Source organism: Corvus brachyrhynchos, unplaced genomic scaffold (assembly GCF_000691975.1).
Source record: "Corvus brachyrhynchos isolate BGI_N302 unplaced genomic scaffold, ASM69197v1 scaffold26, whole genome shotgun sequence".
Classification (NCBI taxonomy): Eukaryota; Metazoa; Chordata; class Aves; order Passeriformes; family Corvidae; genus Corvus; species Corvus brachyrhynchos.
The window spans coordinates 12,495,519-12,519,189 of record NW_008239324.1 but is presented as its reverse complement, the minus strand read 5'-3'; the positions used below and the strand labels follow the sequence as shown (position 1 = coordinate 12,519,189).

Sequence of the window (23,671 nt, the reverse complement as noted above, 5' to 3'; positions counted from 1 at the left end):
TAGCAGCAGGTGAGGACAACACAGTTTGCTCTTTCCAATATTCAAAGACAGTTTAGCATCAAAAAATCTTTCAGAGTGATCACAGTCCAGGAGAATACATCTAATTCCCTTTAAAATAATTTGGAGCTTCACTGGGTAGAAAATTGCTATTTCTGCTCCAATGCCAGAGAATTCCATTTTTAATTATAGAAATTTGTTATGCACAATTATAATATTCTTTCATATTCTCCCTCACTCTTAGCTTGAGCACACTATTAGCTTTTTAAACTACTGCTATGCATTGGGCAGACACAGGTCACTCCTACTGCACAGGAATGCTGATGGTCCTGCCTCCAGAATCAGCTCAGCCCAAATAACAGTGGATGAAGCATCTTTTTTCGTATATTCCAGAACAAATTATCCTCACAATCTATGACTGTTTGGATGCAACCTTCAGTCAGATGCAATTAGAACATAAAAATGTTAAATACCTTTCCAGATCGCAGATATATGGACTGATGCCTTGTGGAATGCAAGCTAAGGACCAAATTCAGTGAGCAGACTGAGAACTGCAACATGAGAATCCACAGCAGAAGTCAGTGAAAAAGAGTAGCCCTTTGCTACTGCTTGTGTTTGCAGGATCAGGAAATAGAGGAATAAATTCTCATGTCCCAAACCAATAAACACAAAATTGTCTTTACACAATAATTAATCATCCTGTAGAATGAATCAGCTGAACCAAAAAATATCAACCTGTTTCTGAGGAGCTGTTAGGGGCAGCAGCTGGAGATTTGCAGCTCAAACCTGTCCCAGTCAGGTGAAACGAGAAGACTCCAAACGGACAGGAGTGTGTCCAGGCACACATCCCCAGGATTAGTGTTTGTAAAGATACAAAGATGATGGATGAGTTGCTTTAATCTGTGGCTGCATTAAACAGATTGTCTCTGTACATTTAGTACCTGCTTTTCCAGTTCCAGCGGGAATTTAGTACCTTTGCTGATCAGAATCGATAACTTTAATTGGTAGTTTAGAGTCAGGTGCAAGGTGCATTGGCACTAATGAAAATTAGTTGCTTAATTTGCCAGTGACACCAGGGAGCATGCTGGGGAAGGCAGTGGGAAAGCCAGGGAAGGCTGCTGCTCTCCGTGCCCCACTCCTCGGGCACAGAGGGATGGGATGGGAAGGGGCTGATGCAGCCAAGCAGCAGAAGGGTGTGCAGGCAGCTGGCCAAGCACGCCCAGGAGCCCAGACAGCGGCCACATCACTGCGTGAGCAGACACAAGAGCACAGAGCGGATACTCAGGTGCCGGTGCTTAGGAGAGCCGTGCTCCTCCTGCTGCCCAGGGAGTCAGAGCACGCACAGAGGGAGGGGATGGGAAGGGGCTGATGCAGCCAAGCAGCAGAAGGGTGTGCAGGCAGCTGGCCAAGCACGCCCAGGAGCCCAGACAGCGGCCACATCACTGCGTGAGCAGACACAAGAGCACAGAGCGGATACTCAGGTGCCGGTGCTTAGGAGAGCCGTGCTCCTCCTGCTGCCCAGGGAGGTCAGAGCACACATCAGGTGCCCTGGGACCCGCGGAAGGTGGGCTTCCCACGCCACGGGCACAGCCAGGCTGCTCTGTATCATCGGGGCTTTATGTGCACCAAGCAGCTCCCTCTCTCCTTGAGGAGCAAACCTTTCCTCGTTCCTGGGCAAACACACGGCAGAGCTCCGCGGGCAGGAGAGGAGGCAGGGCTGTGCCTGCCTGCACAGGTAGGAAATTATATTTCCTGAATGATTCACTTGTTATTAGTGATTGTTTTCCAAATGTTATGTATTGCAATGCCCCACTGAACTCTTTGTGGGTGCTCACTCTAAGAGATTGTTATTTATATCTTAGCAAAAGCATTTTTGTGTACTGCTATTACCAATTAAGTTCTTTTGGTGTGGCTCAAAATTAAAACACAGCTACCTTGCGGGCACATTTGAAGCCCTCACTAGCCAGCAATGAAAGGGTTCTGGCTGGCCCCGTTCCCTTTGAAGCACGCCTGCTGGCTGTAGGTTTCTCTTGTGCTCACTCGCAATTACAGCACTTTTCAGCTTCTCTCTCTCCTTTTTTCTTTAATTTAAATAGATTGAGAGGAATTAAAAAACCCTCATCAATCAGATTTATCAAATAAAACTGTAGAGGTAGGGCCAGCTGCAGCTACATATGTCAAACTCAGCTGCAGATATGAAAGGAGAGGCTGTAATTCATAGGGTGCTCAGCTTTTTGAGGGTTTAGCAGCAAAGCTAATCCCATTGCTATATTCCTAAACCTATAGAGATGCCTCTGAGCTAGGCAAGGATCAGTCCCTGTATACACAGGTCTGTCTGGACTCTGCCCCCTGTGAAAGGGGGTGTCCGTGCTGTACTTACTGCTGGGACACACTCCTTCACAAGCTGCTGCAATGTCCCCCTTCTCAGGGCTTGGGAAGGTCTAGAGAGGCCTTTGGTTTTTTTCCTTGTCCTTGTACCACATGTGTGGCTGAACAACCTGGACACATCATCTGTGTGAGACAGTGTGCACAGGTTGTTCCAGCTGCAAGAGCTCAAGTGAAAGAGAAGAGTAACAGCAAAACTTCTCATTGATTAACATGGGTCAGTATTTCTCCAGCCTTTGCAAGTTTTGGTTCACCGAGGTCCACTTTTGTTGATCGCTATTAGCCGAGTGACAGTGAAGCCAAAGAAATCCAAAAGCAGGAAACATCCCCAGATACCTGCACAGGAATCTTGAGGTGTGGGTGAGAGAAGCTTTGAGGGGCACAAGCTGGAAATGAGGAATAGATATCTTGGCAATGAAGAAAGTCAGAGGTGGAGCAGTCTTCCCCCCTTCCTTTAAAAATTACTGCTGTTACCATGTAACCCTCTAAACGCCACTTTTCTGGGACACAAGTGACACCCATGATTCTCCTGCACATCCTGCTGGCCACTGCTTTTTGCAAAAACCCTGATCACAACCCTGCTTCCATCATGGCAAATTGTCAAGGGGAGCACTGAGAAACCCCAGCATCCTCTCCTCTCCCTCCGCTTTTCCACACTGCCTGACACACATGACACATCATAGCCTGTGGAATGGCCAGCTCTGTGCAAGGAACATCCCAGCAGCTGCTGACCACAAATAATCCCAGGACATTCACGGGCAAACACACGTAACAAGAGTCACTCAGGGATGCAAAAGTGTGAAAGTGCTTTGTGGCTTTCCTCATGGTTATTTTAACAAAAGCATAGTTTGAAGTCTAGAAGGAGAGATAAGGGCTTTCCCAGCCAATGGAAATGCACAAACCTGGCACAGGCTCTGCCCCGGCCTCTCCTGCCCCTGAGCACCCATGGAGATGCTCTGACACATCATAGCCTGCCTTTGGACACGTGTCATGATGCTGAACAGCATCTTGTGCTGGGAGCTGAGGGCATGACATCCCTCATCCCACCCAGCGCCTCTCCAGCAGCGCTGGAGCCGTCCCACCGTGCCGGGCAGCTGCCGTGGCCCAGCACACCTCGCTGCACCCCCAGGATGTGCTCTGGGGCTGCCCTGCAGCTCCATGCAGAGCTGCTGACACTGAAAAATACCAGCTGCCTGTGCTGACATCAGAGCACGTTGGGCTTTGCACCACCCAGCAGAAGGAGGCAGCAATGGCATAAGCCCTCTGACCACTCCTGGCCAAATCCCTTCTGCCAGAGGCACGGAATCCTGCACTGGCTCTCCAGGGGGCCCAGCAAAGCTGCTCCTGCAGAGGCAGGTGCTACAGCATCCACCAACTTCTTTAGCAGAGAATCTCACATGGTGAAGGCTGTCAGCCTTCCCTCACTTACACAACCGAGCTGGTTTCTCAGGCTGCTGCCAGACCCTCGTGTCCTCCAACAGACTCCATCTGCTGGTGTTTTAGACAAGCAACTCCTGCAAGGACAAAATATATCGAGTTAAATAATACACACTTCATCTTCTGTTTCTCTCAGCAAAACTGTGCAATTTTTGGAGATATTTTGTAAATTCAGATTTATGATGATTGTTTTTCATGCTATGGCTACCACAGTGACCATAGAGAATTTATGGAGGTAATAATGTATTTAAGTAGCCAATTTTGAAAAAAATTGAGCCATTGCAATGGATTAACACTCAAACCATTAATATTCAAACATATTAAGTCACTTGAAGGATTTTTTTGTGTGTATGCATATTTTGGGGTATATTCTCCTCATAATACGTGGAGAGAAGATATGCTTTACTGTTGACGTTTAACACATTTTCTTTATTGCTTTTCATTTCATCGTGAGTAAAAGTGTTATTTGTCCACCCAGCCTTCCTTAGGACGAATGCCATCATTTCTATTTGCAGAAGCAACCAAAAATTAAAGGAAATATTTTAGATGCTAACATTAAATGTCAAAAACTGATTTTAAGTAATTACTAATACCCTGGCACACATGCATTTTATTCAGAAGATTCCTGTTAAAAATATTCATTGGGGAATATTCAAATTTATTATGTAGAACAACACGGCATTAACGTGCTGGCTTCTATTTAATGCTTTGGTTCATAGCAACAAAGATACCAATGGGAAATCATTAAACAAATATGAGATTTTTTGCGGCATAATGGGTCTGTGTTTGGTATCACTTGACAAAAAAAGAAACCCCTCACCGAGCTCAGACTGACAGGAAAAAAAAAAATGCAATGCTCAGGCAAAGTACAGCAACATTATAAATGGTAACAGATTTCAGAAAGTGATTTTATGTTAATTCAAATGTTAACGCTGTCCGAGGCTGCTGAAGGGAGCGCGGGGCTGCGGGAGGAGATAGACATTGCCGGCAGGGAGCACAAAGGGCTGCCTCTTGGTGGGGAGGGGAGTTTTATTAATTATATTTCCTTTAGAGCCCTAACAATAACATGTCAGTAATCTACACATTCTGTGCTTAATTGACGCTAATGATTTGGCCGGCCGGGCCCCTCCCCCCGCCGTGAGAATCGCGGCCGTCCCGCGTTCCTCCAGCCCCGCGGCGCAGCCCCAATTAAGTCGATGAGCGTGGGGCCGCCGAGCCGCCCCTCTGCCACGGCCCCTCTGCCAGCCAGGTCCCACACGGGCACCTTCCAGCCACTCTCCGCAGCCCCGCACAAAGGGACATTCACGCTCCCCCAGAAATGACCACCCAGCACGCACGGCCACCCTGCCGTGGTGGCAGAGGCGGAGCTGGAAAAGCCCCTCTGGTTCCCCTCTGGCGCAACAGCTGGGGAGAATCTGCGATTTCTCTCTCGTGCAGGTGAGCAACAGGTCCCAAAGCGCACACAGCCATCCCAAACCCAGGCGTGGCACCTGCCTGCAGCTGCCCTCGAGGTGCCGACCCGTCCATAAGCACTCAGCAAGTCAGGTATGCAGTTAGAGCAGGGAAGTGATTTCTCTCAAAACCACCCCCTGTCTGGGCTGCTGTGGCATCTCCACGCGTGGTGCCACACCACTCGGCTGTCAGCCAGCACAGTGTGTCCCAGCCTCCCTCAATTTACATCTCCAGAGTCGACCCCTTCTGTGACAGCAGTCCCTGGAAAGGTGGTTTCTCTTTAGGCAGGCAGCTGGGGAGGAAGTCCAATGGGCCCCAGCAGCAGGATCCAAACCCACTGCAGCTGCCAGCACCCCCAGACCACTTGCCACTGGCAGACAGCCCTTGGAAATGGCAGGAGAAACCTGGAGTCCTACCATAGTCCAACAACTCATGGAAGTTACAGCAGCAACAGCACCAGGTTGCTCTGGGCAGATGCATGATGGCTTCCTGATGTGCTGAACCAGTGCATTCCCTGCATCCTCCCAGCACAACGGTATGCAAGGAAGTCATGCACATTCCTCCATGAAGACCAGTAACAGACCTGCTTTTGTGTAGAGTTTCCTCCCTCCTTGGGACTACTCTTAGCCTCTACTCATCCCCCTTCAGGGCCTGATGTGCATCACAACTGCGAGTGCCACAGCCCAATTCCTTCTTCCACTCTTCCCGTCTTTCATCCTTGCCAGCACAGAGCCTCCACCATCACTCATCCCGGGTGTGGGCCAAGCACAGAGCACGGTGGCTGAGCCCGTGCTGCTCCTTCACATAGAGGATCAGCAGTTTGTCTGGCTCCTTTTTCTTCTTACCTGCACTAACAGAAGTCAGATCTTCTTTAAGTTGTTCAATGGAGGAAGTGGGGAGAGGAACCACAAAAAAACCCCATGAGTCCAGTTTTGGTAGGAAATCAGGCTAAAAAACAACCAACTCAGTATACTGTCACTGCAAGCAAATACCAACCCCTATTAAGGGGTTTCTAGACCAGCCATCCCACAGCAGCACCTCTCCCACTCCCAGCAGAACAGGGTGGCCCAGGCAGCAAAACATTCAACAAATTGTTCTGTTGCCACTTCTCAGGGGAAAACATTTGCTTAAAAACAGTCAGATGAATTTGGAGTGATCTATAGGGCACTTTGTTATGTTAATGACTGTTACCAACTGTCTGTTCTTTATATTAAAGTGTTGACTCATTGTCAGCTGGGGCGAGACAAGACAGCTTGCTTGTGCCTTGCAGTCCTTTTGCACTCACCCAAACTACTCATGTGAAGACACTTTAATATGAAGAGACACTGTCTGCAGCTATTATTAATCTCCTGACTGAAGCCCAGAATACTAATAACACCACACAGGATCAGCTAACCTTTCCTCAGAGCATTCTTCATTCTGCAAGATTTTGGCCAAAACTAAAACATTTTTCTCTGCTCTCACAAGGCTGACAACCAGACTTCCCTACCAGAAATATAAAAAGGTTTCCACTTGCCCTCTCCTGTGCTCAAATAACATCATCATCATCATTCAGGCAGAGGTAAGAGGGGTGCCTCCTGCAAGCCCAGAAACATCAGCTTTACCCACATCAGACAGCAGCATTTGGCAGGTCTGGCTGAGGTGAGAAAGCAACTTGTTTATCCTCAGACTGATCTTAAACCCAAGCGTAACAATCAAACTTCACTGTGAACTGTCCAAATGTGACATTGGCATCTGGTAAGAACTGGAAGATGGATAATGGTGGAAAGATAAAGGCTATCTTTTAACTCTTGTCATGCTCAATAACTCCTAACATGTAGAAAAATGGGGCTGAGGTGCTGAGCTGCAGAGGCTGATGCCCTGGTAGAGTGCCCCCCCTCAAAAAAAATCCGAACACCTTGCACAGAACTGCAAAATAAAGCACCATATTACTCTTCTCCATCTGATGTTGCTGCTCTGGGATTCAATCCAAGAATGTTCACACCATTTATCCTGGTAGCATGCAGAGCACGCCATAGGTAAGTTTGTGTAACTGGAGTCGGAACACGATAACCTGAGCAAATGACAGCTGTCCCTACTTCTTCTTTTGCCTTGGGGGGAGTCCAAACACATTCCTACACAGTTTCATTACATTTTTACTCTCTTCTTTCCAGCCAAGCCACTTATTTTTAATTGTATGTGAGGCCTCTTCTACCCATATTTAAGAAGAAAGCAGCAATCCTCAATCCAGAGCAGAATCTGCTCCCCGCTCACGCAGACCAGCCAGTCTCACCCTGTCAGCTTTAGAGGATTTCACATCCTTGTGTCATCAACAGCTTCTTTCTGGAAACTCACATCTATACATAAGTTACTTTGGGCTCCTGACCCTACTGAAAATAAAAGAATCTGCCTCCAAAGGAAGAAAATATACCAAGCTATGCTTTTAGCACCAGGAAAATCATGTTTGTGGGGTGGCTGTTAACTGCGTGATTTTCCAGAAAATGTTCAAGCTTGTTGCTTTTCTCTGTCAGGAAAATTGTTTAGCTCTTGATTAAACCCATTATCAGTTCATTTTCAAGGAATGCTTCTGTATACAGATTGGGAGAAACACAAACATTTGATACTTTGATGTTGCCTTTATAGTATAAATGTGTAACATATGTGGGCAAATACTGATTTTTAGATGAAGAGTGACCAACTGTAATATTGCCAGAAAGACATTAAGTGCATTTAGATTTACAGAAGCATTTCCCCTGCACAAACACTGTCCATAAACAAAGTAACTCCTCTTTCTAATGCTCATGGGAATTTAAGAAAGCAACCAAAGCCTTACTTCTTTAGCCAAGGCAGAAGTTAACATTTGAGACTCCTAACAGAGCACAGGAGCACATGCTGATAAAGGAAATCTTTTCCTCTCAGAGACCGGTCTTGTCAGGCACCTGCTCTCCTCCATCCCAGGAGCAGGGGCTGTGGCATATCTGACAGAACAGGCACCAGCTGGGAGAAGCTCCGCACATTATTTTTCCTCATATCCCATGCAAACATATCCTGAGGCAAACATTTTGGATTTCATACTTTTCCTCCTTGAATATTATTGCCATCATGCTGGAAACATCAAAAAGCAGTGCATTATAAAAACATATTTGCTTTCTTGCTGTATGAGTTACCTGAGAATATGTCTGGCTTGGTAAAACAAACCCAGTTTTCAAGCAGATTTGCAGTTCCAGTAGACAGTCTGCTCCCCTGAATTGCCAGCTTCTGTAGGACCAAAGCCCCTGGGATCAGAAAGGTTTTCCTTCCTTCCTTGATAGCCATCTGATTTAATTTGCCCTCAAACATGCCAGTCTGCAGAGTTCTGAAATCCCTGGTTTTATTCAGCCTACAGAGTATACTTCCTTTCTTTTATAATGTGAAATTCACCTTAAACAGAAATTTAAAAAGCTTCATATACAAACCTACCCTTTGTGCTTAGCATAAACTTATTATTTCAAGAGATTGAAAGGAGATAGCTCATATAGCATTGCAATATTCCGCAGTCTTAGTTAAATGTTGGATTACAACGCATTATTGCCACAAGTAGTGGCAATAATGGACTACTCAAAACTTGGGGGAAACATGTACTTTAAAGCTGTTTTGCAGATAGTGTGGCTGAAAGAGCACAGGATCATCATCAAAATACTTACTGTTCATCAACTCAAGCCAAGTTTCACAAACTGCTATAACAACAAGAAATGGACATTAAAGTCTTGTCACATTTTTACATACTTATCTCCTGCCATCTCACAGACAAGAAACCCCCAGAATAAACCCCCCAAACCTCTCCATTACTCCACCTTGACTGGCCACCCCATGGCTAGGGGGAGGGCAGGAGGACAAGAAGAGGAAGAGCCCTGCTGCTTCCTGCCACAGGCAGCACACGACAGAGCTACATCCCTTATTTAAATGCCAAACCTGAACAGAGACTGCAGGAGCCCAGGTCAAGCTGACACTGGCCGTGCCAGCAAGGCAGAGCTGTTCTTAATCCCCAACAAATTCAAGGCTAGACAAAATTAACCTGTATTATTTCACAGCATATGCCAGTGTCCCCCTTTTCTTGAGGGAAGCGGGTTGTGGAGGAGGATTTTGGAAGATGAGGGTACGAGTAATCTGATGCTTTAAATGCATGTTGATAAATACCTAGAGACAGCAGTTCCCAGAACAGAAGGCTCATGCCAACAAGCGAGGTGAAGCGGGTGCATCCAGTGTCAACCTGCGCACTCGCCAGTCCCCTGCTGCACTGCACACTGACCCCCCAACTGTTCCATAAGGCTTTGTCTTGCAGCTGTTACTCCCAATAAAGTCTGGGAAAAAGCCCATTGTAGCATTTGGCAACTCCCAAGCTAAAGTTCAGGTTCCTGACACTTCCCCCTAAGAGGGGATGCTGCTGTAAACCTCGTACACTGGCAGTGAGGTCTGACCTGGCAGCCTGGCCAAAGGAAGTGTCCCACCCACCCAGCCCCCTGGATTCAGTCTGCTGCTGCTGTACTGTGTGGGCAGGAAACAGCACCTAGGAGTAGAGAGAACCTTGAGCCAGGCCATGAGGGCTGCCTCTTGCCCCTATCTCGTGCAAGTAGGGATGTAATAAACCCCTCGTGTTGTAATTCCTGAGAACCAAGAGGAGATGCTGACCTGAGACCTAGAAACAGACAGAACCAGAGAGAGACCACCCCCCTTCTTTAGGGCAGGCAAGCTAGACAGAACTATTTCTGTGAACTATTTATACCAATAACTATTTCTGTAGGTACCTACAGCATTCCTGACAGCTGAGCATCTGGCTGACTCAGTGGTGACTGCCATGCCTCCATCCTTTCTGCTCACCAGCACTGTTCCTCCCCACCCCAGCTCACAACTGCAGCCTCACTCACTCATTCAGGGCTATTGCCTTCAATACACCCACAGCTACCCCCCAACTTCCAATTTTATAGTAGCAGTAATGCAAAATTAGCACTGGATTCATTTCTGTTGCTCAGTTTCTCTGATGCCCCCAGCTTTCAGACCAAGGTGAGGGTTTGATGCATTGTTATGACAAACCTTTCAGGAGGAGAAGATAATCATGTACCACCTGGGTTACTGCAAATTCAATTTACTTTGCAGCATGCTTTATGCTGGTCTGGAGCTATTAAAGAGAGAGAGTTTCCAGTTGAGGAGTGTGCAGCACTGCAGAGCTAAATTGCTTTCTCAGGGTTGCCCAGTGCTGTCTCTCCTACATTGCCCTGGGGCTGTTCACCCCTGGAGCCTCTCCCCATCTCTTGGGGTAACACATCTGGAGTCAGAGACAGCCTGCAGGAACACAAGATTTGGTATTATCTTACCTTTGCCACACAAGCTTCAGCCCAAACACACCAAACCTTTTTCTCTTACCTAGCCAGGCAGGACTGCCCCCCTGCTTCCCCCCACCAGGATCAGAATTTAGGAGAATAGAATCCACAAGCAAAGAAACAGGGAGGAAACTCCCTCTTGGACATGGATTTTTTTCCTTGTTTTTCTTCTAACAGGGACAACTATCTTCCTTAAAATTACCTGCACTGGTGCTCCCTAATGAAGTTTTTTTTCAGCTTGTGGCAATCAATGCAAATTTTTTTCAAGCTACCCTAGAAAGGCAGCACCAGACACAGTATCCACATAGTGCAACAGACAACCAGAAACAGGATCTTATAAAACATGAGATAAAAGATGAGAAAGTAAGAAAATAGCTCTCAAGGTAAGTCACTCCAGCTGGGCAGTGCTGCATCTCTGGGACATGACTGCATTCCTACCTGGGGAGCTGCAAAGCCACGATCTCCATGCTCTGAACAGACTGCTTTCCATCAGAGTAAGGAGGCTGACCTTTCAGAAAAGAAACAATTGTAAAATTAACAGGATTTCCACCTGAACCAGAGATCAAATTTGGAGGGATACCTGTTGTCTGAACAAGTTTCATTCATAGGTATATCCATCTCAGATCCTGGTTTCCCACACAGCCCAGAAAACACATGGAACGCCTACATTCACTTCTGCATAGGTATTCACCATAGTTAAGTGCAATCCCCGTTTTTAAGAGGCCAGTTAAAAATTTAAAAATGTAATTGTGGGGTTTTTTTGGTGCAACATCTGAAAGGGTCTTAGATCTGAAAACACACCAAAAGGACTAGTACTGAAGCTTGCCTGGTGATTTAGGAATTAAACCTAGAGACTACCTTTCAGGAGGATTAGTTTCCCTCATCCACCCCATTTTGTGTTCTAAATTCTGGGACAAAGCATCAAAACGTATCTTGGCAAATCCTTCAATAATCAGCAAATAATACATCCCCTTTGTCTAGGACATGCAATTCTCTGAGAAATTAAAACCTCTCTGAACAGGCACCAGCAAATGTGTTCAGCTCACATTTACACTTGTTTTGTTAACACAACTTATAACCATTCATTGCAAGAAAAAAATCCAGCAGCACCAAAGAACTTGCTTACCATTGATTAGCATAGGCATTTTTATTACATTAAAGCTTTAACATTTATCCAAATACTGGGTCAGGGAAGAGAAAAAGGCAGAATAACTTAAAAAAAATAATAAAAGGCAGCCTTGCCCAGAACTGTTGTTAAAAAAACCCCTAACCAACAACAGAATAGCAGCTTCCTGAAATATTAAGTGTTGTAGCATTTAAGTTATCTGCAACAGGACACAATAAACCCTGGTAGTCTAACAAATGTTTTCAGTGTTATTGAACAGTCCTTCAAAGCAAGCACCAAGAAACACACAAAAAATAAGCAACCATTTATCTCCATGTTCCCCTCTTCTCCAGAGCCATGAGTTTCCAGAAAATGTCCTACTAGGACCTCTGAGATGTTCAGACATTGCAAAGGTCACAGACTTTCCTGTAAAAAGGCACATACCTCTCCAGAATTTAGCTCTGCAAACATCATTATTTGTCAAATACTGTGCCAAAATCCCAATGTTTAAATGATTATTTAAGAAGAGGTAGACTTTTCCTACTGATCATCTCTCACTAACCATCACCTAAGGGTAACAATCTAGACAACCTGATTCAAGAATTTCCCAGTAAGCTGATCATTACAGAGTGTTATAGGAGGATTCCCCATATACTTGTCATGTTTATTATCCCCTCCCTAGCCACCTGTACCTGGCTAGAGGAAATCCAAGTAGCCCAACATGACAATTTTACCTTAGTATCCAAATAAAGAAGTTTCAGTGGATAAGCCAATAGTAGTAAATAAATAAAGCAATAATACTACAACTATTCATCCCCAACTCCCACACTTATTAATGGTCACAGTCTGAAAAAATCTTAATTGATCATAGGTAAAAGAAATATAGAAATATACATAAAACCAGCTGTCTTAGACAGCATTTTTTTTATTAAAAATGAATACACAGAGATATAGCAGCTTTTACAATAAAGTTTTTTAAAAGGCATCAAGTTGTAAGCCAACCATTCAAAAAAAAGGCTTTGAAATGTTGTCTTCCACAGCACTTTTTGCCCATTTGTCAATGAGGCACAGAAATCTGCAGATTCCCCAAAGGACAAACAGGAACAGTAACTGATCTAAACTTCAAGCCCTTTTTCTGAACAGTTGATCAAGCATCACCCTCCGTAGCAGCATCTGGAGCACACTTCGGTGTTCTTTCAAGTGGCTGGTGTACTTGATCCATTTCTTTAAAATATTTTAACATTCAATAAAACTATTTCAAATAGAAAAATTTCTGTCACATGAAAGTAAAGTTTCCTTTTCAGATTCCATGAAAGCTTATGAACTTCACTGGCAGCATGTCTGTAATGGAGCAGGAGCTAAAACCAGCAGAACAGGCACTTCAGCAAAATTGTCCATTAACAGTTTCTAAAGTCATATTGATTGCAGTCTAGGAGACAGTTTCTTACGACTTTGTGGTGGTGTAAGGACACCAGTGGGGAAAGGTGAAGTCCTATTTTGCTCAGCCAATATGGCTTGTTTTGCTTGAGCTCTGTCCTGAAAGCACATGAAAAAAAGAAAAAGGCATCTTTACTTTGGTGTGTCTATGCAACAGATCAATAAAATTCAGTGTTTTATAATCTGATAGATTGTTAATCTGGAAATGCATCTCCATATCTAACTCTCCTAACAGTAACTGATAAATCACACAGTACTTGTAGTTATCTTGTAGTGCAACTCCAGGAGATCAGTGTTAGTTTTTGGACTCTGATGATTAGCATTAATTCATAAGACACACACACTCTCGTACCTTCAAGAAAATTCAGAAACAACTGTATAGGAAGAGCTTTAACTTCTACCTACAATTCAGTAACCTAAATAGAAAAAATAACCCAGATAGCTTAAACCACAATTTGTTGAACAAGATTTTGATCCTCTACAAGTTTCTCACTGAAAACCACTCTTGCTCCAGTGCTTGTCAATGACCACGGTCACATAAAAGTCCCACAAGATCAGTCTCAAGGGATCAATCTTTATTTTTCTGTTGATCAGACAAGACTGTATTACTGGTATTTCCTAGAGAGGAAGGTCTAATACATGGTATTTGAAGTATCCCAGAGGTTAAAAAAATGCTTCTGATTTCCAGGGTAATTATATGCTGTTTGAGATGAGAGGCTGAAGGCACAATCACCTTCTTAAACTAAATACTGAACAAGTCAGTCCCAAGACAAGTCTTTGTCTCAAGAATTTTGGATCTGGAGTACAATCTTATGCCTTTTATCATCTAAATACACTCAGTCTCGATCTGTTAATGCTTCACTTAAGTTGACTGTATGTTCTAACCAAAGGAACAAGACTTCAGCAATTTTACAGACAGGTTTTTGTCTTCATTCTGCTCATACATACCAGTAAATCAAAGCTGTTTATGTGTGTCTGTATATTGTGCAAATCTTCAGGAGCTATCCCGCTAAAGTGTTTGAGTTTGGAGCTTCCTACTTCCCTTAGCGCCATGGCAAATGGGACCATCCATTTCACACATTTCTCTATCTCACAAAATTTGTAACCTGGAACACAAGACACATGCTGATCTGCCTGAAAGAAGACGTAACATTTGTCAACACACAACACTTAAGTTTATAAATGCCAATACCTGAAACTTTCTCCATCAACTCAGATGAAGAGAAGTGATAAAAAGCAGAAGCTGCAAGTATTCCATAGGTATATTCCAAGCAGCCAATATCCAGCCCACAGAGATCCAAGAGCTACAAGACAACAGATGTTTAATAAGCCTGATACAAGAACACTTTTCCATGTGAAACAGCATTTGAAGGAAATCAGACTTACCTCTGCTATTTGTACAAATATCTGCTGTGGATATTGTGGTAGCATTACCTCATAAAGCTCATTTAAATATGCAACTTGCAAGTAAGTGTTTAGCCACGATACAACTGTCAGTGGATTTAAGTTCCAATTAAGAGCCTGAAAGAACAGATATAGAGAAGACTTCAGTGCCAATTTAAGTTCCTAACTTAAACTGTGCAAGATGTCTTAAGAATCAGAAGCTCTAATCCCAGTTGATTAAGGCATCTTTGAAACATGCAAATCAGATACTCTCCTGTAGCTCTTCCTGCTGACATGGTCAGGGAACAAATAATTTTGTTAATACACACATCCAGGTGGATGCTTTGGATCTCTTGTTACCTAGAGAAAACACTGCTTTCTAATTAGTAAGAGAAATTGTGCCTCTTAGCACCTAAGATTAACTGAGGAGCTCTGCTTTTGCTCTGATTATGCTATACGTTTTTAAAACCTAACTCCACTTTTAAATGTTACCTTCATAATGATCAATTCCATAGTGATGATTTCATCCTCTGTACAGGCTCCATCTGTAACATAGGCAAACTGGTGCAACTTTGGTGGATAAATTTCCTGAAAGATAGGAGATCAAGTATTTAATCTGTGGAATAGGTTGCAACTAGTTTCATGTGTTACTTTAACACAAAAAAAAGAGAAATAAACAGAACAACCACTGCTTCAGCCTTTCAAAACAGAAAGGGGAGGTGGGATAAGGAACTACACCCCCTTTCTAAACCCTGGTGTTCTCTGCCTTTAATAGACACACGCTTCTTGTTCATCATAGCCTTCACCTTTCACTTGGGATGGATCAATAGAAACCTACATTGTTTGACTACAGCACCACTGTGACTGTACCATAACTGACATCAACATTGTTTTAAAACACCCTGAAGAAAATGCCTTTATCTCTTGCTTAAGAACAGATTGAATAGAAGCTCTTTAAAACTATGAAGAGCTTAAAAAACACTGTGTATTTTAGTCATTCAGATTGTTCCAGTAAATAACAGCTCAGACTATCATGCAGTAGGTACTCTATGGCAATGAAATTGCAACAAGTGGTCTCTGTATACAGCAGCCAGCCAAAAACTCATTTAGCAATTGCAATTAAAACTTTAGATTTATTCTAGCACTGAATTCTCTAATGAGAAAACTAGCTAACATCACAGTATAATTTTACCCACTTCTAAAAAACCAGGAATGTTGAAAAGGAAAAAAAAAAAAAAGGATCTTTTTTTCTGTCTCCTAGCTGAAAAAAATCATAGCAACTAACTCCACAAAGCTTTCCACAATGCATCCAGCATACAATAAGTGTGCTCTGTGACCATTCACCTTTTTATGTGTAAGTGAAGCTGGAGATACTTACCTCAAGCTTTGCTGCTATGAACAGAGAAGTGACACCAATAAGCTGCAATAGTGTTTTTACAACATCCTGTTGTGTTGCCATAAAGCGATCAAAGAAATCTTGTGCTAAATAAAAAGTTTCTCTATGAAGTTTGTAGGCTTCACAAACCTGGAAAGACAACAGAGATTACAAAGGTCATGGACAGTGTTAAAGACATGTATTAAAAAAAAGCATTAGATAGACAAAATTTGTATCAGCTTTCTATTTCACTGCTATTGTGAAGTAACATGTTAACTAAGAGCATGAGTTAAACAGTTTCCTTTGACACACATGACTGTCATTACAGTAACTTCCAAGAAAAAAAGACCAGATCAGAGTGAAAACCCTTTTAGGAAATGCAAGCACATGTTCCAACAATGTCAGAACATCAGTTCCTCATTTTGTGCAAAGATGCATCATTCCAACACCTCAACAGAGAAAATTCTCACATGTATTTTAAAATTAAGAGATTATGCCACCAAGTCATTCAAACAGCAAAAAAGACTCAGACACAAGAGGAGCTGTAGCACATTCTGCATGACAAAAACAGATAAAAAGGCTGTGAGATGGATCTGATCTCTAAGCTACCACACCTCCCTTCTTACAGTGACTTGCAATTATTTGTTCAGCCTTTGTCTGCAGTGTGACCTTAAAAAGCTTACAGCACTACCTTAAAAAGCTTATAGTGTTTTAGGGACAAATTGATTATTATCCACTATCAGTCTAAATGAATAACAGAATATATTGTCAGTTTGCAAATCATCAGCTCAATACATCATATATTCTTTAAGTTTGATGCCTTTCATTGACACAATTTAAGATGAAGACAAGTATCTGGAGCTAAACATGCTCCTGAAGTGCACTCATGACAGTTATTAGTGCACTTCAACAAAAGCACACTTGAAACACTCACAAGCACAGAAAAGCTCACCTCCATTAGCCAGTCTAGAAGGATGGTTCTCATTTTAGGCTGCAGCTGAGGGTGCCTTTGCATGTAGAATTTATCCCTCATGTAAATCTCTTCTTTGTTTATCATGTTTTTCCATACGTCATCCCTGCTTGCCCAGCTAAGAGACATCAGTGTTTAGTCTTGGATCATGAGACAAGAGGAAAGCAGAGCAGCAGCAGCCCAGCACACTTACCCTAGAGCTGGCAGTGAGGTAGCTCTGGCAGGAACAATGCTCGGGCGGATACAGTGCGAGTAATCGACACAAACGGGATCATCATCTTTATCCGGAGTAGGAATCAGCATGTGGGCATTCTCATGAATGTTGTTCCAGGACACCTATTAAACCAAACAGGAGATTTTACACTCTGCATTTTTAAGTAATCATTTCAGTTGTACATAGAAAATAATCATAACTTTTGTCATGATTTCTTGCCAGTGTCTTACCTCTTTAAACTGCACAGAAACACAGAATGGTAGGGACTGGAAGGCATCTCCAGGTCATTTTGGCAACCTCCCTGCTCACACAGGGCCACCAAGAGCCAGTTGCCCAGGACCACCTCCAGAAGGCTTTTGAGAATCCCCAAGGATGGAAACTCCACAACTACTCTGGGCAACTTGTACCATGCTTGGCTACCCTCACAGTAAAAAGTGTTCCATGATACTCAGAGTGAACCTCTTGTGCTTCAGTTTGCATCCATCTCTTGTCCTATCACACAAAGAAGAGCTTGGCTCCATCTTCTTTACATCTTCCCTTCAAATATTTATAAACAATTCATACAAATCTCCACAGCCCTCCTTTTCTTCAGGCTAAACAGCCCCAGCTTCCTCAGCCTTTCCTTATAGGAAAGGTGCTCTGGTTCCTGAATTATCTTAATGGACCTTTCTGGACTCTTTCTTGTATGGTCAAGTCTTTTTTGACTGGGGAGCCCAGAACTGGACAGAACACTACAGATGTGGCCTCACCTGTGCTGAGTAGAGGGGGTATTGCTTATCTGCACAACAGAGAAAATTTGGAACTAAAGATGAAGAACATTCACCCTGCTTTCCTTTTGAAGGACCATAACTGTTTCATGGAAGGATATCCAAACCAGAATCTCCTATTCTCACAATGCATTTTGTTTTTACTGAAAATACACTTGCCCTCAGGTAAATAACAAGCAGATGGAACTCAAAGACCCAAATATGAGGTCAGGATTTCTGGTAAGGAATATGCAGATAATATGCCTGAAACCATGCTTTCATGCAAAGCATCTCAGAAAACAAACACAGCAAAACAGTTTGTAGAATTTTGCACTCATTCATTTAGCAGAGTTAAGATAAAAACCCAAAGCATATATGACCCAATTTTCAGAATACAGCAAGTACAAGTTAAGCAATTGCTACTAAACCATCAAGCTGATAATTTCATATGAAGAATTCTGTCATGCTCTGCAAACATTCGATATGCAAAACTTCACCTGTCATGTCCATTCAACTTTTATTTGGACCAGAACTTAAGTCTAGGTTTACTCTTCTACCATCTAACTCTTAAACAGAATCTTGTACATTTCACACAGTTCCCCAGGAAAATGCTACTTGATTTGCAGTAGAATACAAAGCCAGCACTGTGCCATCATGCCTAAGTAAATTAAAATTTGGCATTTCTGCTCAACAGTGAAGTCAGCCATCCTGCTGCAAATTGATCAGTTCTGCACCACTAAAAGGAGAGAACTCCCTAATATGATTTTTAATGTGATAAAAAAATTAAGAACAAGTTCAGAAGAATCATTAGGCACTATCAAGTAAAACCCTGTGAAACTTTGCCTCCTGAAAAAAGCTTCCACAGCTGATTTTTGCCATCTTTCCTACATACGACATCACTTTCCAGCAAAATGGCTCCCTCCTGCACCAGTTTCAGAAACAGAAACCACTGACTTGATGAAACAAAAACCACATGTCACAGTTCTCTCACAGCTAAGACTGCTTTGCACTTTGAGTTACTGACACACAGATCAGTCTCTTTTCTTCTTGGGAGTTCTACACGCAAATATAGCATAGCTACATACCCAGCCATACCAGGGTTTAATTTGAGTGGGGAGGAGGCAAAAAGAGGGAATAGTATCTTTATATTGAAAATGACGGACTCCTTACAAACTGAAAGTTTGAGTGAAAATGTCACATCAGCATTGCCTGAAGTTAATTTTTGTCCTCCCTCAAAACTAGACTTTAGTCACACTTTGTTCTCCAAACTGCACAGCAAGCCCAGCTGCCAACAGCCTTTCGAGAAGCGCTGTCTTATCAGTTAATCAGCAAACAGAAAAGCAGTAGATGATATAATATCTATTTAAAGGTGCCTACTACACCAGCAGCTTCTGAAGGACCAGAGACTTGCTCACAAAATTCTCAAACAAAGCAGACACCTCACACACCACATGCAACAATTACTAAAGATATTTCACCACCCTAAATTTTCTATAAGGAAATAGAAATCAAAGGTCAAGAGCCTCTTAGGTGTTTTGAGAAAAAGGGAAAACGGTTTTTGACATAATGTCACTTAACAAGACACTGGGGAAAAGATGTGAGCAACACCACAAGTATATAGCTTAGCTAGAGACAAGAAGGAAACTAAGGTGCAGAGCCTCAAAAGAAAGCAGCTTACTGGGGAGGGAGCACCATAACCAGCATAGATTTTGGTTGAGGGAATGAACATATCAGGCTCTTGAGTCTTTGAAACAGATTTAGCAAGACACTCAATCAAAAGTAAGAAACGCTATCAAGAAACTGCATTACCTCACACTGTAACTGCAAGAAAATAGGAGCCACCACTGAAAAAATAAACAGTTTAAGGTGGGGAGGGTATGAGGAAACCATGAAGAACTTCCTTTGGGCTTGCACAGGGCCAATCCAAAAGCAGAGACCTGTCAGAAAGCAACAGATGTTACCCAGAATCTGTGCAGCCTAACAGAGGAAATACTACAGTCCTGGGCTTACTTCTGAGACCAACAGGAGCTGACGCAGCATGCAAGCAAAAAATCAGCAGGGAGAACGGTCTTGAAGTCTATATGGAGCCCAGCAAGAAAGCCTGGTGACACTCACAGTAATATTCCAGATACAGGAACAACTAATCAGGTGCAGATCTCTATCTCAGACCTTAGAACAAGACACAGACTGGAGAAACTGAACCAAATACATGAGAAGGCTCATTAGGAGAAGGGGTACCAAGAGGGCAGAACACAGGTGATAAATCCATTAGAGCACTCAAGCCCACACAGCTCCACAGAGAAAACCCAGGAGTTCAGAGGTGGGGTCTTTTTAAAGCTCAAACATTACCAGGCCTCAGCTTCCTGCAGCATGTCACCATTCACTGATACATCAAATATTCATAGAAATTCATCTTTCTGAACATCCTTCAGGATATAGGCCAGACACAAAACAGAGTAGGTAGTGACCACTGGGGTTACTGGTTACAGGCCAGGCAGGGCCTTCAGTGAAGAAGAAACACCTAAAAATACAAGCTGAGACACTTGTGCACCTCAGTGTGAGCTAGGAGCCACCAGAATGAGCTTCTACAGACCCAGGGCAAGGAGTGCAGCAGGAGAGGAAGAGAATGACACAACTGCATTCAAACTGCAACATCAGAGGATTTTCAGCATGGAAATCAATGGCAGGGGAACAGGTCTGTTTGTCACCCTAAAAGCAGCACCTTGTACCAGAGACATTGGTATCAACTCAACAGAGACAACAGCCTTAGTTTGCCCATCAGAAATAGTGAGACCTATAATTCTAGCCATTTTTCACTCATACGATGCATTACTTCGAAGTATTGAATTTTTCTTTGCCATCAGAAGGGAATTCCAGATTTAATAAATAGGAGATAAAAGAGCCACTCACATTATTAAGTTGTTCCAATCCTCTTGGGATAGCACAGGAGCTTCTACTTCTTTCAAACAAGAGTCTGACCCAGATTATGGCCAAGTCAGGTTCTCAAACTGGGTATAGTTTACACTCCTTTTTTTGTGGGCTTTGTTTGTTTTGTTTCGTTTTTTTTTTTTAATTGCATCTTCAAAAGTCAATCTAGATTAGTCAAAGAAACTTTTCAGAGGATATTTTCAAAACACTTAGGTGGAAGGCTTTGACAATGCTAAAATCAGATTCTGGAAAATGTCTAGTGAAGAACTGATCAAAACTACTTCCTGAGAGTTTACTCCACCTTTACATGTGAAAATATTAGAGTTTTACCTAAAGAAACTAACTTCTAGATTCAGTTCTCCACTTTATATGGAGGTCACCATGCAATTTGTATCACAATTGCACAGATTATTCTAATCTAGTTAGATAATTTTTCTTTTTTACACAGAGCCTTGGAAGTGTATTCATCCACAGAAAGCAGCCAGAATTAGTATGACAATTGCTAGCAGAATTACAGCAGTGCCAGTTCTCCAAAATCAAACACAGAATTTATGCAATATTCTGCTGTCACAGACCTGATGATATAGCCACCCTTTCATCACATAAAGGGTAACGGCATCCTAATTAAGAACTGGGGCCTTATGTTCCACAGAAGCAAACTAATGAATTGACTATGAAGATGTCATAAAGTGGGATGTGACTATGATATTTTGCCTTGTGGATAAACTAGTGTCAGTAAACAATTTATTTAATGTAGAAGTCATGTGGTATAGGCTGCAGTGGATTTATAGCTGCTTGCATTTTAGAATTGTCGTGTCTCCACAGAGTAACTGTCACCCTGGCTATCATTCCAGCCTGCTATACTGCTGCTGGAACCGTAAACATATTCTCATTAGTGGTCCATGGCAATTTATATCAGAGAATAGCTTGTGTCACACCATAGACTGAAGAGCTGCTGCTGTGCAGCCAAATGTTAGCTTTTTTAACCAGATCTGGAACAATCTGGCTACTTTGTCACAACAAAAATACATTCTCTATGTATTACGTAGGAACAATATTTTATTGTTTATAGAATGAAAGGGTCAAATTCCACCAGCATCCTATGATTAACTTGAAAAATTCCCAAGTAATGACCACTGCCTAAATTACCTAAGTTTTAGTTTACCTGTCACTCCTGAAGTAACACTGAATGGCTACCAGGTCAAGAGCACAAACAAGAAGACAAAATTGTAAGTCTTTATCTGCTTTCAAAATTGAAGGTCAACATATGCAAAAGATATTTCAAGTTTCCTTCCACTGTCTTTCTGGAAGACAGTAAAATCGGGTCCCTGTTGAGACTTTGTAACAGTACCTTGTTATTATGCAATAAACATGCACAAGAAGGCCTTGCTCAGTTTAAACAGAATGAATCTTCTGCTGAAGGAGAAAGCTGCAGTGAAGGACAGGCAGCTCTTCCTTGTCAGAAGTGAGAAATTAGTTTAATATACTGTGCAAAAGAAAGACAGAAGGGAAGGAAAGATCCCCTCATTAAATGCTCACCATTTGAGCCCTGCTTAATATGTTGACTGATAACTAGTGTACGCAGTTGCAACAAGCGGAGGCCATTCCAAACAATGATGCCCATCTGTTATGGTAGCACTTCAGTCTTAGAACTTCCAGCTGCCACTTCGGGTTAGATGTGCCACATTATGCACAGCCTTGCCTACCAAATGAGGACAGGATGCACACCCTGACCATGACTCCTGCAACTTCAGCATCACCCTGCGTGTACAGTGACAGGCTGAAGTCATAGTGACAGTGACTGAGCAGGTGTGTGTGTGTGTGTTCAGGGCAAAAAAGGAGAGGAATTAACCTATTCCAGAACTCTGTTTTATTTACAGTGGGCATCTCAAGGTACAAAAGCATCATACTTTCAGTATCACACACCAACACGGCATCCAACAGAAATACCAAAAGCATCTCCTTTCTCAAGAACATGGAAAGCACACACAGGGAACTAGAGGACACCACTAAAACCAGTCTTGACTTTGTAATGCAGCTCATTCTAACTGTCTTGCTAAGAAAGCTGGCAATGGTCACTATCAACTTCCACTGCAGGACTGATTTTCACAGTTAGAGTGACTTACAAAAATTATTCCTTTGTTCTGCAGAGAAACAAAGCCTATTTTACTATGCCATTAGCAGCTAGCATACACTTCTAAGTCCTAATCAGGATGCCCTTACTAAGTCTGTCTGATAACTACCCTTTTGTCAATGGGAATGGAGTTGATGTTGGAAGGGGAAGCTTTCCTCTTTCCCAGAGGATAGAGAGCTAGAGACATGACTGCCAAGTAAACCACCTCAAGAGATGATTCTGTCTGCATGTATAAGTGTCTTATGCTTTGGCCAGCAGGCTACAAGAGCACATGTACAAGGTACATAAGCACATGACTATACTTTTGCAAATCTCTAGAGAAGTCAATGCAGAGTAGGTCTAAAGGCTTGGCAGGTGCACCCTTGCAACTCCAGGACACCTGAATATACTTCAGCATTAACGTAATGTTTCAGACCAACACAGGCCTTGCATCTTGCAGAAGCTCCAAAGCTAAGCTGAACTGAATTGTTTTGCACACTCCATCACCAACCAGGGCCAACAGCCCCCCTTGCCCACTGCTACTGGCATGTGGCATGGCAGCAGCATACCTGTTTCACCACATTCACATTAATAATGAAGTACTGCAAAATAAGAGCAAGGTTAAGTAAGATTACAAGATTGACATAAAAAGCCAATTCGATTACCGGTTTTTCAGGCTGCTTTTTTCTAGTACTGTCCATTTTGGCAATTTCTTCATCAGGATCCTGTAAGAACTACGAAAAGCAACATATAATTTCGAGAGTCCAAACCGTGGGACAAGCAGCTGTTGGCT

At 42.9% G+C, this 23,671-nt stretch overlaps 1 protein-coding gene across 2 annotated transcripts; it reads right to left on the bottom strand.

Annotated features, from left to right (window-relative positions):
- Positions 1 to 11,729: 11,729 nt before the first annotated feature.
- CCNE1 (cyclin E1) lies at positions 11,730 to 23,665 on the bottom strand. 2 transcript variants are annotated; one of them, XM_017741061.1, is made up of 9 exons: positions 23,544 to 23,665; positions 17,071 to 17,213; positions 16,860 to 16,995; positions 15,911 to 16,057; positions 15,025 to 15,120; positions 14,536 to 14,670; positions 14,342 to 14,453; positions 14,098 to 14,255; positions 11,730 to 13,248 (listed from the first exon to the last, which is right to left on the bottom strand). In XM_017741061.1, exons 1-9 carry the CDS (start codon positions 23,577 to 23,579, stop codon positions 13,126 to 13,128), a joined length of 1,086 nt encoding a protein of 361 aa, XP_017596550.1. In that variant the 5' UTR covers positions 23,580 to 23,665; the 3' UTR covers positions 11,730 to 13,125. The 2 variants fall into 2 exon arrangements, with proteins under 2 accessions (XP_017596550.1, XP_017596551.1); XM_017741062.1 differs by lacking the exon at positions 23,544 to 23,665 and adding an exon at positions 17,322 to 23,537.
- Between the last annotated feature and the right edge of the window lie 6 nt (positions 23,666 to 23,671).